The sequence below is a fragment of the Amphichorda felina genome, assembly GCF_050947745.1.
Source record: "Amphichorda felina strain 45539 chromosome Unknown scaffold_1, whole genome shotgun sequence".
Classification (NCBI taxonomy): domain Eukaryota; kingdom Fungi; phylum Ascomycota; class Sordariomycetes; order Hypocreales; family Bionectriaceae; genus Amphichorda; species Amphichorda felina.
In genome coordinates this window covers 1,753,450-1,767,308 of record NW_028145049.1, presented here as the reverse complement: position 1 = coordinate 1,767,308, position 13,859 = coordinate 1,753,450, and the positions used below count along the sequence as shown (strand labels likewise).

The 13,859-nt window shown below is 59.2% G+C and overlaps 6 protein-coding genes across 6 annotated transcripts; 3 read left to right on the top strand and 3 right to left on the bottom strand.

Moving 5' to 3' along the window:
- Positions 1–56: 56 nt before the first annotated feature.
- REV1 (uncharacterized protein) lies at positions 57–3,515 on the bottom strand (the record flags this gene model as incomplete). The annotated part of the gene is made up of 2 exons (XM_083190060.1): positions 57–3,204; positions 3,271–3,515. 2 exons carry the CDS (start codon positions 3,513–3,515, stop codon positions 57–59), a joined length of 3,393 nt encoding a protein of 1,130 aa, XP_083053919.1.
- Positions 3,516–3,922: 407 nt separating this feature from the next.
- Positions 3,923–5,574, top strand: ACO1O0_000561 (uncharacterized protein; the record flags this gene model as incomplete). The annotated part of the gene is made up of 2 exons (XM_083190059.1): positions 3,923–4,068; positions 4,125–5,574. The coding sequence occupies 2 exons, from the start codon at positions 3,923–3,925 to the stop codon at positions 5,572–5,574; spliced, it is 1,596 nt and encodes a 531-aa protein (XP_083053918.1).
- A 480-nt stretch (positions 5,575–6,054) lies between these two features.
- Positions 6,055–7,401, top strand: URH1 (uridine-cytidine N-ribohydrolase; the record flags this gene model as incomplete). The annotated part of the gene is made up of 4 exons (XM_083190058.1): positions 6,055–6,102; positions 6,190–6,275; positions 6,333–6,995; positions 7,059–7,401. The coding sequence occupies 4 exons, from the start codon at positions 6,055–6,057 to the stop codon at positions 7,399–7,401; spliced, it is 1,140 nt and encodes a 379-aa protein (XP_083053917.1).
- A 99-nt stretch (positions 7,402–7,500) lies between these two features.
- On the bottom strand, positions 7,501–8,517 carry TPC1 (thiamine transporter TPC1; the record flags this gene model as incomplete). Its single annotated transcript, XM_083190057.1, has 1 exon — positions 7,501–8,517. The coding sequence occupies one exon, from the start codon at positions 8,515–8,517 to the stop codon at positions 7,501–7,503; it is 1,017 nt and encodes a 338-aa protein (XP_083053916.1).
- A 1,315-nt stretch (positions 8,518–9,832) lies between these two features.
- ACO1O0_000558 (uncharacterized protein) lies at positions 9,833–11,008 on the top strand (the record flags this gene model as incomplete). The annotated part of the gene is made up of 1 exon (XM_083190056.1): positions 9,833–11,008. The coding sequence occupies one exon, from the start codon at positions 9,833–9,835 to the stop codon at positions 11,006–11,008; it is 1,176 nt and encodes a 391-aa protein (XP_083053915.1).
- Positions 11,009–11,491: 483 nt separating this feature from the next.
- Positions 11,492–12,952, bottom strand: ACO1O0_000557 (Zn(II)2Cys6 transcription factor domain-containing protein; the record flags this gene model as incomplete). Its single annotated transcript, XM_083190055.1, has 2 exons — positions 11,492–12,822; positions 12,883–12,952. The coding sequence occupies 2 exons, from the start codon at positions 12,950–12,952 to the stop codon at positions 11,492–11,494; spliced, it is 1,401 nt and encodes a 466-aa protein (XP_083053914.1).
- Between the last annotated feature and the right edge of the window lie 907 nt (positions 12,953–13,859).

Below are 13,859 nucleotides of genomic sequence, written 5' to 3'. Positions count from 1 at the left end.
AGGATATGCCAAGTAGATTGCTGCTGCTGTGTGGTATCGTGTCGTTATCATAAGCTTCATATATCCAAACCCCCTAATCCCCGCTGCTGCGCCGCCCTCTGAGCTGCAGCCTTGACATTCTTCACCGCGTCCTGCCACGCCCGCTGACCTCTGCCCTCGACTCCATCCTGTTCGACAATGATATCGAGCCACTTGATTACCTTGGCGACCTTGTCCATGTCTCGCTCTTCCAGAATGACACGTCCGACATATTTCTCCAACACTGCCACGTCCGCAGCGTGGGGCCCCTCGGCCCTCGTCTCCGTATGCCACGCATCCAGCATATCCTTAATCTCCGCCGTAGTAGTCACCCCTGAGCCGGCAAAGCCCACCTTGGGCGGTGGCCCTGGGAACTGGATCCTGCGCTGACCGCCAGGAAGAGTCTCTGGGCCGCTGTTCTGCTGCTGCCTCCTTGCAGGCGCGTCGAGGCCTGAGCGCTGGGCCATCCGCCGACGCCGGTGGTCGGTAATCACTTCCTTGCGTACATCCTCGGGCAGTTCGGCGAGGAATTCTGGATCCAGCTCTTCGATTGCAGCCTCTTCCTGGGGGTCTTCACTGCCGGGCCTGTGGTCCCTGAAGTTGGTCTGCAGGAGTCCCGCCTGAGTGTCTCTCTGGCGCTGTGCCTTGCCGAACATGCCCCGAATCCCTCCTGTCTTGGTCGGCGTAGTTTGCTTCTTTGGCTGCGTGATTTGGTCCTTTCTTGGCGACCGATGAACTGCCTGGGCAGGCTTTGCACGTCCATAGGACGCTAGGACCTCGGCCTTCATGTCATCTGGCAGCGCGTTAAATACTTCTGCATCCACCTGGGAAGGAAGAAAGTCCATGGGCATAGGACTTTCGGGGCGAGCTTTGGCCGCAGGCGGCGGGGCTCTCTGTACCATGAGTTTACTCCGAATATCATTCGGTAGCTCTGCAATCGTCGCAGGATCTGCGTTGCTCGGGATGATAAACTGCGTCCCTGACACATTGAGCGGCGTCCTCGCTTTGACATCCTTCTCGGCGGCTCGGGCCAAGGCCATGGCAGGATGAATCTTTTGCTTTTTCGGTGTTAAGGGATCATCTGCGATGGGATCGCTCTCGTAGGCCGCGGCTTGAGTATTGTTGGTTTTGTGCGGGCTCTCGCTCTCGTCAATCTGTTCCGTCCTTGAACTCTTTTTTGTCGGCGATGGCCCAGCAAAGGTATTGAACATTAGCTTCCGCTGGCTGCCCTCTGGCGCAGACGGGTTCGATCTGATCGGCTCAAGCTTCGTCATTTGGACACCCAACCCGCGAAGGTCCCCCGGGCTGAATTTGAATGACCGCAAAATCGAGACCGCTTCCCTGCCGGTGGTCTCGCAGCTGTGGGTGGCGATGCCAAAGGCCGCGCTCTTGTTGAAGACGTCGCACTTCCCATGGCCTAGATGCTTTGCTGGGTCAAGCGGCGCATCCAAGGATCGTCTCATGACCTTCATGGTGAGCTGCTTCCCCTTGACATGCTCATTGAGCAGTCGCCTTTCGAGCTCCTTGCAAAGGTTGTACACGAATTCCTCAGCCTCCGCCTGGTTGATGAAGCGGATCCCCCAGTTGACCTCTGCCGACACAGATTTGCGAGGCGGCTGTTCGCCAATCTCGACCTTGTCAATGCCGCGTGCGTAGTCTCGGAGCTTCTCGCCCGTTTTCGGGCCCAGCACAGAGGAAAGCCGCTCCCTTGACAGGTCTCGCAAGTCCTTGACAAACCTAACCCCAATCTCCTCAAGTTTACCCCGGATGCTGTAAGCCACCCCTGGCAAGTCCTCGACCTTGAGTTCTCCGATCACATCGAGGACATCCTCCGGCTTGAGCTGATACTGGCCTGCAGGCTTGGCTCTTCTCAGCGCCACCTTAGCCTGCAAAATGTTCCCGCCGATGCCAACAGAGACATGGCATCCAGTCTTGTCCTTGATCTTTGCCCGCAGCAAACTAGCCATCTCGTCGGCCTTTTTTTGCTCCCTCCAGATGCTCCCCTCATCTACGCTAATGCCTTGAGAACCAGTAGCAGATAGAATGATGGAACTTATGTCCACGAGAGCCTCATCCACGCTGACGCTTTGGACGACGCCTCCGACTTGCAAGATGGACTCGTAGAAAAGTCGGCTTGCATCTTCGTATGCGGGGAAGTCGTACGGAAGGACCTTTAAATCGCTGCAGAGCTCGAGGGCACGCTTCATCCACATGCCGTTCTTGACTCCATATTTGCGGGCGGGATAGTTGCAACTGGCAATTTCGGACCCCGAGCCGGTCCCGTGAGCTACCACAGCCGGCTTGTCAATGTACTCTGGGTGCCGCTTCAGCGAAACGGCACAGAAGAAACTGTCAAAGTCCACATGCATGATATATCTCCTCGACCCGGGTCTTGCTCGACCCGGTTTGACGGAAGCTCCCTTCTCCGCGGCCATTCGTTGCATCTGGGATTTGAGCTCTGCCTTCCAGGTGGACAGATGATGCAATCGGCTCTCCGAGTAGAATTGTTTCAAAAAGTCTGGGTTGGCAGTAGAAGACTTGCGCAGGCGAGGGTCTGACAATAGCCAGGCATTGTGCTCCTCAGACGTGACATTCTTGGGGGGTTCAGAGGTTTTGGTGTGCGTCTCGCTCTGCTTCTGGACAGCATCCATGGCCTCACGCGGCGGGGTATCAGACATATCCCGACCAGCGTCTAGGTTTGTCATTTCGCTCCGAGATATGTTGCGTAGAGTTTCAGGAGCGGGTGTCCCAGTATCCGCAGTGCTGGGTGGAATGCCCGCCCCTTGAAATGGGGAGCGTCGCGGCGTGTTCGACTTCTCGACCACCTGACTCCAGGGCTGGCTGGGACCGCCGGAATTCTTGAGTTGGCTGGTATAGAAGCTATTCTCGGTCTGCTCACGGTACCCTGGCCTAGCCTGTGGACTTTCTTGGGTCACACCCTTGCTGCCATCAAACTTTAGAACTTTTTGCCTAGGGCCTTCGTCCAGGACTCGATAATCAGACCAGGGAAGAAGCTTGCCGGCAGCGATGGAATCCATGATCCAGGCGGGTTTCACAATGCGATACCGGTTGAAGTCGACAGACTTCTTTGGCGGAAGGGTGGAAGCAATGATGTGTGTCGCCATGGTCTTTGAGTCTAGGTACTGGAGGAAGCCACCCCCATGCTGAACAATCTCGCGATGCAGACTGCTCATGGCGTCAACTCGAAAACCCAGGCCGAAGGAATAAAACCCCCATAGGCCCAATACTCACATATGAAGAGGAGGCTGCGTGTATCCGGTGACATGCGCCACGATGCCCTTGAACAGCTGCGGCTTGTCAGAGGACGAGCGCATGTCGGCGTCGAGGTTCTGGAGCTTGATCTTCTTGCGCCGGAAGTAGTCGCCGAAGCCGTGAAACTTGCTGCCCTCGTACTCCTCCCCAGTTTCATCTTCAAAGGCGTGGCCTTCGATCCGTTTCCGGACCTGGGCCGAGTTCTTGTCCAGGACGCTGCCCATGGCGATAGCTGACGACGTGATGATGAATGTGTTTAAGTAGATCGATGATAGACTGACAAGCGGCTGTGTCGAGTGGTGCCAGCTAAGTGATGCCTTATACAGGTATTGGCCTCATTCTCAGAGTCGAGCCCATTATGGGTCATTTGAAGAAGTCCCCAGTCGCAAAAGTTGTCGAGATATCCAAAGCAACATATTGAATCCAGATGGTGGCGACCCGCGTTAAGAAGTGGAGCGCCGTCGTGCGCGCCTTTCACACGTCCACCCGTGACTTTTGACCCTGTCAAGCCACACCTCCAACCGGCCACTAGCCACCAGCCACATAATGACGATCATCGCAACAAAGTCACCAGGACCTACGAAGTAGGTACCCATCATTCTTCGCTAAACCATTTCGAGGGGTTCTGGCCATGAACAACCAGCAGTTCCGCAAGCTGATGCTTGCCTCCTCGGCAAAGCCATCGAGCTCCAAAGATGGCCCGTCACCGCCCGCTGCGTCCCCCAGCAGCGGGGGCTCTCTTGGATCGCGACAACGCACAAACATACCCATGACGCCGTAAGTCAACGTGCGGAGGACCCCAAGGGATTGCAGGCAACTGACTCAGCTCGAAGGAGAACCCTCGGAGGTGCGCAGGCGGACTTTGCGCGGCAGCTAGCCGAACGAAACCGAGCGACCCACCCGCAGAAGAAGTTCAGGACGTCGGCCCCGAAGGGCAGCAAGCTGGCATCCGGCTACGTTGATCGAGCGGCCGAGCGGGAGGAAGAGCCCGTCGACGATCGCGAGGAGCGGCTCAAGGCATTGGAGGAGTCCTACAAGAAAGAGGAGATCGACAAGGAGACCTTCGAGAAGCTCAGGGTCGAGATCGCCGGCGGCGACCTTGAGACCACACATCTTGTCAAGGGTCTCGATTTCAAGCTCCTGGAAAGGATACGAAGGGGAGAGGACGTCTACGGGCAGAAAGAAGCCGACACACAGCCGGAAGAGGAGCCGGAACCAGACGTGGACGACGAGTTTGACCAGCTTGAGAAGCAAGACGTGGAAGCTATCACAAGGGACACTAGCGAGAAGAAGAAGGGTCAGCTTTCTAACGTATCCCTGGTACCTGGGAAGAAACGGACTCGCGACCAAATTCTCGCAGAGCTCAAAGCGTCGAGGGAGGCTGCCAAGGCACGGCAAGAGCCGGCGCTTGGCGACCGGTTCCGTAAGATTGGCGGCAAGCAAAAGGCGGGCTCACGGATCGAGATTGACAGCAAGGGCCGAGAGGTGCTTATAATAGTGGACGAGGACGGGCACGAGAAGAGAAAAGTCCGGAGGATACAGCCTGGGCAGGAAGATGATGCAACCAACGGGCTCCTGATGCCGGACAAGGACGCCAAGCCGCTGGGGATGGAAGTCCCAGAGCAATACAGGAAGCCGGAAGAGCCGGAGGATGACGGGGATGTGGATATTTTCGATGATGTTGGCGACGACTACGACCCCCTTGCCGGGATGGATTCATCGAGTTCGGATTCAGAGGACGAGAAACCAGCCGATGGCGCAGAAGAAGGCGAGGTGCCTGATACTCGTGCAGAGGACGGCTTGATGCCTCCTCCGCCAAAGCCTGCAGCTACGACATCACGGAACTACTTCCAGGGCTCAAAGACGGGGCTGGTATCGGAGGAGGCTTCCAAGGCACCGTCTATGTCTGATCCAGCCATCATGGCCGCCATAAAGAGGGCGGCGGCCCTCAACCCCATGTCCAAGGATGGAGAGGACGATGAGGAAGACGAGGAAGCCGCCAAGGAAAGGAAGGCTCGCGAGGAGCGGCGGAGGAAGATGCTGGAGAGCGCGGACAGAGACGACGAGGATATCGACATGGGCTTCGGGACAAGCAGGTTTGAGGACGAGGAGGATTTCGATGAGCAGAAGATTAAACTGTCAACGTGGGGCGACGAAGGCGACGGCGACGGGCAAGGCTCAAGGGGTGCAAAGTCCAAGAGGAAGCGGGGGCCGAAGAAGCGCAAGGGCGATGTGAACAGTGCCGCCGACGTGCTTCGAGTGATGGAGCAGCGGAAGAAGTGAGAGACTAGAATCAATGATTAGATGGAGGTGACGGGCCGGCGAATCTCGGTGTCGCGGAACTCCGCGATGAGGTGGATCGGCCGGGATCGCCCTTGACCGACCCCGCGCAGGAGACGACGGTAGCCGGTCCAACCCTGACGCTGTTACGTAGTCGCAACTAGCTAGGTCGATAGCAACTGCGAATACTATGGACAAAGAAGGAAGCCAGAACTGGGAGGCCAGGGGTTGGCAACTGGCATCTCAGAGAGCAAGTGAGGGGTGGGTGAGCTGAGTGAATGCGATGAATGCGTGAATGGACTGGGGCATGATGGAACCCCGCTGCACCTCATCGAAAGGCGTGGTCGAAAAGTGGACTACCATTGGCATCCAAGATGCTGGGTTATCTACAGCTGACCATCTCACTTCTTGATGGAGCGCATTGCTTTTTTTGCCTTTCTACAACGTAGATTATAGACGATAGATTTCATTGATCCCAAGACCATGGCGACCCAAATACCCGTTTGGCTGGACTGCGATCCTGGCCACGATGTATGTTCCCAGAATCCCAGAATCCAGGGACACCCCCTTCGCTTCCCCCACGTTGACTCCCCGCGATGCTGACGAGAACGACCACAGGACGCCTTCGCCATCCTCCTGGCGGCCTACCATCCACGCATCAAGCTGCTAGGCATCTCAACCGTCTTTGGCAATGCCTCGCTCGAGTGAGTCCAAGCCACGATGAATGTGCAAACATGCCCAGACATCTAACACAAGCCCAGGAACACCACCCACAATGCCGCCTCCCTCCTCACAGCCATGGGCAAGGACAAGGAGATCCCGCTCCACGTCGGCCAGGCCAAGGCGCTCGAGCGGCCAGCCCTCCACGCCCCCACCGACATCCACGGCATCAGCGGCCTCGACGGCACTGATCTGCTCCCCAAGCCCGCCTGCGCGCCGTCGCCCGTCCCCGCCGTCCAGGCCATGGCCGATGCCCTGAGCGCCCAGCCCGCTGGCACCGCCTGGCTGGTCGCCACGGGCGCCCTCACCAACGTGGGCGCGCTGCTGCGACAGCACCCGCACCTAGCCTCGCACCTCGCGGGGCTGAGCCTCATGGGCGGCTCCGTCGGCGGCGGCTTCTCCGACGCGCCCCTGGGCCAGGTCGACGGCAAGGAGCGCATCGGCAACTACACGCCCTTTGCCGAGTTCAACATCCTCGTCGACCCGGAGGCCGCGGCCGAGGTCTTTGCCAACCCGGACCTCAACCGCAGGACCACCGCCGTCACCCTCGACCTGAGCCATCAGGTCCTGGCCACCGAGGACGTCCGCGACCTGCTCATGTACGGCAAGGAGGGGCTGGTCAACGGCGAGGCCGAGGGCAAGGGCAAGACGACGCTGCGCCAAATGCTCGTGGAGCTGCTGTACTTCTTTGCCCAGACCTATGCGTACGTTCCCCTTTCCAGTGCTCATGCAGAAGCCCACTTCCTTGCTGACATCATCCCGTAAAGCACGACATTCGGCATCACCGCCGGCCCGCCGCTGCACGACCCCCTGGCCGTCGCCGCCGTGCTGACAGGCACCGACGACGAGATCCCCTTCTTCGACTGGGACCCCAAGAAGAGCACGCCGCCCAAGCACGACGAGCGCTTCCAGGTGTCGGTCGTCACCGGGGGGTCCTTCGAGGAGGCGCAGGCGGGCGCCAAGGAGACGGGGCGCACCGTCGTCAGGGAGCTCCCGCCGGGCTCCGAGGGCGTCAGGATACCCCGGGCGGTCGACACGGCCAAGTTCTGGGAGGTCATTGAAGAGTGCATGCAGAGGGCAGACGAGGCGAACCGTGCGCTGGGCAAGTAGGAACTACGGATATTATTCGGGCCGGAACAAGAGCATAAAAGGATGGTTTTGGAATCGATAGACCTGGGGTTGTCCCTCTATAAACTCTATATATAGACATTAAGATGTTATTACCTCCTTCTCCCCCTCTAAGCTCAGCATCGTGTTCAGCACCCGCTCATACGTCCACACCGTCACGGCACTAGCTGGCGCCGACTTGATCAGGCTGATGGGCAGGCCCTTGTAGAGCCCACGGAACCCCTCCGCGCGGACAATCATCCCCAGCGCCCGGAACGCGCTCTTGTACTCGGGCATGTTGCCGTAGGCGTAGCGGGCCCTGGTCGGGCCCTGGACCTGGATGCGCTTGCGGACGAGGTCGAGAGGGAAGACGGCCGTCTTGGCGACGACGCTGCCCACGACGCCGGCCGTCGCATCGCCGCCGCCCCACGGCATGTGGAGCCCCGCGAGGGCGATCCGCAGGCGCTCGTACGTGACGAAGAAGATGCCCATGAAGGGCACGATCTGGGCGAGCCCCGGGGTCAGGCCGCGGAAGAAGCCCCGGGGTCCCTCGTCGCGCGCAATCTCGACGACGGCGCCGCGCAGCGACGTGTAGACGCGGTGCCTCCCCTGGGCGGCGAAGCGCGTGCGCAGCAGGTCGAGCGGGTAGGTTATGCTGGTGGCGAGGGCGCCTGCTGATGCGCCGGCGACGAAGCTCTCGGCGGCGTCGGGGAGGCGGTGCGGCAGGCGGGTCTGGAGGAGGACGGTGACGGAGCGGTAGGTGCCGAACTGGAGGGCGGCATAGCAGACGTACATGAGCTCGGCGGGGACGTTGCCCTTCCACAGGGCAGTGAGGCCCTCATGTTGGAGGATATGGCGGATGGTGGCGATGGTGCCGCGGTAGGCGGGGGCGGTGCGGAGGGGTTCGAGGGGGTCGGAGAGGGAGTGCGGCTGGAGCTGGAGGCGGATCTTGACGACGTCGAGGGGGGCAATGACGAAGCTGTGATGGTCAGTGGTTACTGCTCGAGGAAGGGAGGGGGCAGACAGGGCGGACCGCGATATGAGCCCAGCTATGGCGCCGGCGGACACGACCTGGAGCTTGGAGCCCTCATCCTTGAGGCGTTCGGCCTTGGGCGACATACAGCAGCGTCTGGGGACGTTGGAGACGTTGGGTCGCAGTCGACAGGCAACTAAGTTGACGCGGGCGCGGGATCAAGGCATCAGGGCATCTGGTGGTGAAGTTTGTTGAGGGTTGGTGATTTTCGCAGGGAGAGTTTCGCAGGGAGATATCCAATTGATAACAAGATCCGCAGGGGTCCGGGGGAATTCAGCGCGAGACCCCTGTGGCGCAAACGCGGGGAGTGAAGTTAGTGAGGTTAGCGACGTTGGTGACGTTAGTGACGTTATCGACTGGCCCAGCGCTGCTCTGTGCTGGCAGGCATGGAGCTTAGCATCGCTTTGCACCGGCGTCCAGGGCAGGGCGGTGGGGTCCATCTCGCGCCAAAGATGCGATGACCATTCTTGTCGTCGAGTATGTTGCGAGGTAAACAAAATTACCGACGCAGCACAATCCGGATGCAGGGCCGCAGTGGAGGTGCCGCTGTTGCATTGTCATTGCTGCATTGTGCATTTCTGCATTTCTGCATTTCTGCATTACTGCTGCTGCATGTATCTGTATCTGTATCCGTACTGTTGCATGCAAATGCCCCGAGCCGAGCCGGCGGTTCACGGCGCGGCCGAAGTATCCGCATTCATCGATGTATCATACTTGCCTGGTAATATGTGCCATCAATGGACAATGCTGCGTCAATGCGGCGTCGATGCATAATCCCCCGAGACCGCAGTGGCCGAGACGATCTGAGGCCGACGTTGGTCGGAGTCGACGCACAGATACTAGCACCTATGAGTACTCTTCAGGCCCGTGGTGGGAGCAGAATAATTCCAGCGAGGAGTCCAGAATTAAATTTCCCGCGACAGAGCCAAGCCTGTGGAGAGAACCGTCATCGGCGTCCAGTTCTCCTCTCCAGGTCCCGTGCCAGTTCCTGAGGCGATTCCTGAAGCGTGCACTTCCTTTTCCCCGGAGCTCCACTGCCACCTTACTAGTATCAGTACCAATGTACCATCCGCCCGCCTTCCCTCTGTTACCTCCATCCTCCGCCATCGCCGCCCCGTTAAATCCCCCGACACCTCTCCTCTCTTCCTCCTCCTTCTTCTCTTGCTTCTCACGAAACCCTCCTTGGCGCAATTCTACAGTCTTGCTGGCAATTACTCAGCACCCACGTTCCCGCCCAGGTTCAGACAAGACTGTCAGCTGTCAGTGCACGACGTGCATGACGCGGGGCATCTCCCGAACACCCCAGCATCCGCACGTGAATTGATCGCCGTCACACTCTGTTAGGAGTGTAACCTCCCGACAACGTCTTCGACAGCCCCTTCGACTCAAACCTCGCCCGCCATGGCCGTCTCCGGCGCCTCCCCCACCGCGCCCCCCGACCCGTCCTCCCTCCTCACCCCCATCCTCCCAGCCCTCACAGCCGCCGCCGTGTCCACCGAGCCCGCCATCGGCGTCCTCCCTCTCCTCTCCCCCATCCTCCGCCAGCGCGTCCAGTTCCTCTCCGCCTCCAGCTCCGATCCCTGGCTGCGCCTCCTCTGCTACGACTCCTCCAAGGCCCACCAGCTCGTCGACCTCGTCTCCTCCTCCGCCGCCACCGCCGCCCTCGAGCCCCACCCCGTCTCCGGCGAGGTCGAGATCGACTGGGACTACGACGCCCAGCGCCGCTACCGCCGCGTCGACTCCGAGACCCTCCAGGCCCTCTTCGTCCTCCTCGAAATCGGCTTTGCCTTCCAGCTCGTCTACTGCGTCAACGACCCGGACGGTGGCGACGGCTGGCGTGTCGGCGAGGTCACCGTCGCCGACAAGTCCGCGCCCTTTGAGGCCTTTGGCGGCGCGTCCTCCATAGCCGAGGCGGAGCGCCAGTTTGAGGATAAGAAGAAGGGCCAGCAGGCGCACACAAACGGCCCCGTGTCAGCCAACGCCCACAAGGAGCAGGAGGAGCAGGAGGAGGATGACGATGACGACTACTGGGCCCAGTACGACGCGACGCCTGGGCGGACGCCCGCGCAGAAGCACTCCCCCGCGCCACGTGCAGCAGCCAGTGGTGCTGCCCCCGCCATCTCTGCTAGGGACATGGCGGCAGAGGAGAAGGACTACTTTGCGCAGTACGACAACGTCCAGCCCGCCATGGACAACCACGACCCGGACGAGGAGGCCGAGCAGGCCCACCTGGCCCCCGCGCTCGGCCTAGGCGCACAGGCACATGCACATGCACAGGCACAGCAGCAGCAGCAGCAGCAGCCCAACGGCCTCAGTGTCCCCGCCTCCGGGAGCGACGAGAGCCTGCTGCACCCGCGGCCTGAGTCGAGCGCCAGCTCCAACGGGTCGCAGATGGTAGCGCGCCTCGAGGAGGAGGCCGGGCGGCAGGGCCAGAGCGAGTTTGGCGTCAAGCAGCACATCTCGCGGAGCATCCGGAGCTTGTTCATGCTGTCGCGGGCGTCGGGTATCGAGAGGGAGGAGTTTGAGCGGCTGGTCCAGACGGAGCTGGACGTGCTGGGCATGATGGAGGATGGGTGATTGCGCTTGGGAGGGAATGATGACGAGGCGACGGAAGATCATACCCACCTACCTACCTACCTACCTACCTATGCATAGTTTTGGCGTTCTGGGGATTAGCCAAGTTGGTTATATTATTTTGGACATATTTGTAGCATCTACCTGGTCTATATACCAGTGGCAGGCTTTGTTGGATACCTGCCTGTGGCATCATGGTTGAATTCAGACATTTGGAACTTGCACGCGAACCGCTGGCGGCATTTCATGCTGGACCAAGCATACATGTAGCGAAGAAGTGGGATTTCCAAGTTCGTGCTAAACAAACGCAATGGGTATACGTAAAAGTGGTGTGCCTCCTGACCACCAAGGACTTGACTCCGTCAAACATGTCAAATATCCTAAAATAAAACGCCAGCCTGATTCTCGGATTCACGAGGCTTTACTCCCCGCACATGATGGATCCCCTTGCCCTTTCTTGATAAAATTCTCTCTTGAGGAGCAACCTCACGCAATGACGAGATTATCCAGGGCGATCCGGGCCGCCTCCAGGATGCGAATACAGTGCCGCTCCTCGCGCGGCACTGATTTGTACGGCTGCTGGAGCAGGTACCCAGACGGCTCCGGCATCTTGCCCGCGGCGGCAAGACGGTCCATGCGGTCGTGGCGCCTGGCGCTGCGCAGCTCGAGCAGCCTGACGACGTCACGGAGGCCAAGCGAGTCTACCCTGCTGGAGGGGCTGGGCACGTCGGGGGAGGATTCGTCGAAGCCGTAGACGTCAATACGCAGGATGGCGCGCATGGTAATACGCCAGATGTCGGGCTCCATATTTCGATTATTGTAGGCGGACAGGAGGAGGCAGTCATTGTGACCACTGGGACCGACGATAGCCCAGAGGCCGCCAACGTCCCTAAATGAGAACCATATGGTACGGTTCTCGCGCTTGACGGCAGCGGCCTCCTTGTCGACCATCTCAAGGATGGTGGCGTAGGCGTTGCAGGCCGAGGGGATGAGGGCGGCGAGGCACATGGAGCTCTGCAAGGACTGAATGGGCGCCGGCTTGGTTGGGTCTTTACCAAAGGGGTCGGAGCATGTTGGGCACTGAATGACATCGTGGGCTACCACAGTAGCGTGACGGGCGGTACGCATGGCGCCCATGACATCGGGGGGAAGGCGAGAGAGTGAGTCGAGGGCGAGATAGAGGGAGGAGAGGCAGCCACAGGCCACGGAGGGGACTGCCTTCACGGTCGGAGAAACAGCGGGGTCGGCAGAGGATGAGAGTAGAGACTCAGCTGAGTTGGCTGAGTTTGAGAGATCGCTGGGCATGGACTCGGAGGGTTCGGTGGCCTCCAAGTTCTGAGTCTCCCAGTAACGCTGTAGAGAGGAGCTGATGTCCTTGGACATGTTGCCGGCGGACGAATCCGGATCCTCGTTGAAGTTAATAGTACTGAGCAGATCGACTCCGTTTAGAGACATTGTCAAAGCCTCATCAGCGGCACCGTCATTGTGGAATAGGACTCGGGGGTCAAGTTGCGTGTTGTCTTGGTAGTCATATGGAGGCAAGTCCATAAAGTCGAGATTCGGGGAGGGAGGCTCGTCCAAAAAGCCAAGGCTAGGATCACCAGGGAGATTCACGGGTGGAAGGGTATGATTGCCGCAGGGTTGATCAGCTGAACTGGCAGCAGACGAATCCTCCACGGCAGCTGCAGGCTCCTCGACCATCCGTCGCTTTCGAGGACGCCCCATGGGCTTCTGGGGTGAGTAGTGGCAGATGATACCCTCCCGGCAGCATCTTGAGCAGCCAGTGGGTTCCTTGGAGCAAGCAAGCTTACGGGACCCTGAGAGGAGGTTGGACGATAAGTCTCCGAGATGGCAGAGGGAGGCTGGGGGCCACTCACTACATTTGTCACAGGCGCGGTGTTTCTGGACACGGGAGCGCGGCGTGTCCTGAGTCTCTTTGGACTCCATTGAGGCGGGTCTATCTCCGGCCCCTGACGGGATGGGAGCAGATCGGGGAGACCAGATAGAGACCGGGCGGAGACCGGACGGAGATCAGATTAAGCTGGTGCGCGAGGTCAAAAGGCTCCGAGGGGGTGAATAAGCGTCTTCGCACAGCACCGAATTGACCCAAGATGAGGCAACGAGGCCACCAGAGGGGATTATACGAGATGAGATGAATTACCCCAACTGGCGGCTCCAAGACAAAAAACAAAAAAGCATTCAGCGTGTTGTGGTGCGGACAAAGCGGAATTTGGGGAGCGTGGGGAGGTGAAGTTGCGGGCAGGTGCGGGCGAAAGCCGATGTGGCGTGGTGACTCGTACCTTATCTTATTTTACTATCCGTACCGTCCATCCAACTCCTTCCAGTCTTCGTCAGCAGCACCATTCCATGGGTAGGTAGGTAGTGGCAAGCACGACCGCGAGCTATCCACTACCAGAGCTCATAGAGATCAGACTCTCTAATTACAGGTGGTAAAAATATGTATCATAGACCTCATTGACTCATCCCTCGTTCGACCTTGGATCGTCCCCAGAGATGTGCAGTTGGCAATCCCACAGATGGGCCCTGAGAGAACGAGAGAATATGAGCACTTATTCACGGCACATCGCGTCTCGCTTACCTTACTAGTACTTCCATGGTCATTGCTGACTGGCACCCTGTTTGGCCATTTTGTGCGGGTAGAAATACTAGGTGGGTGCTTGCCTTAGGTACTGCGTCTCCAGCTCACAGTGTCCGCCAGCCGTCACCACTGCTCGCGGCCGGCCGTATCCCGTCACCATCACCTCAACCACTGGCACTCGTCTTCCAGGCTTCTCCTTGAGCCCCCCTCCAGCTCTTCTTACCCTTCTCTACCCTTTATAATAAATAATTACCA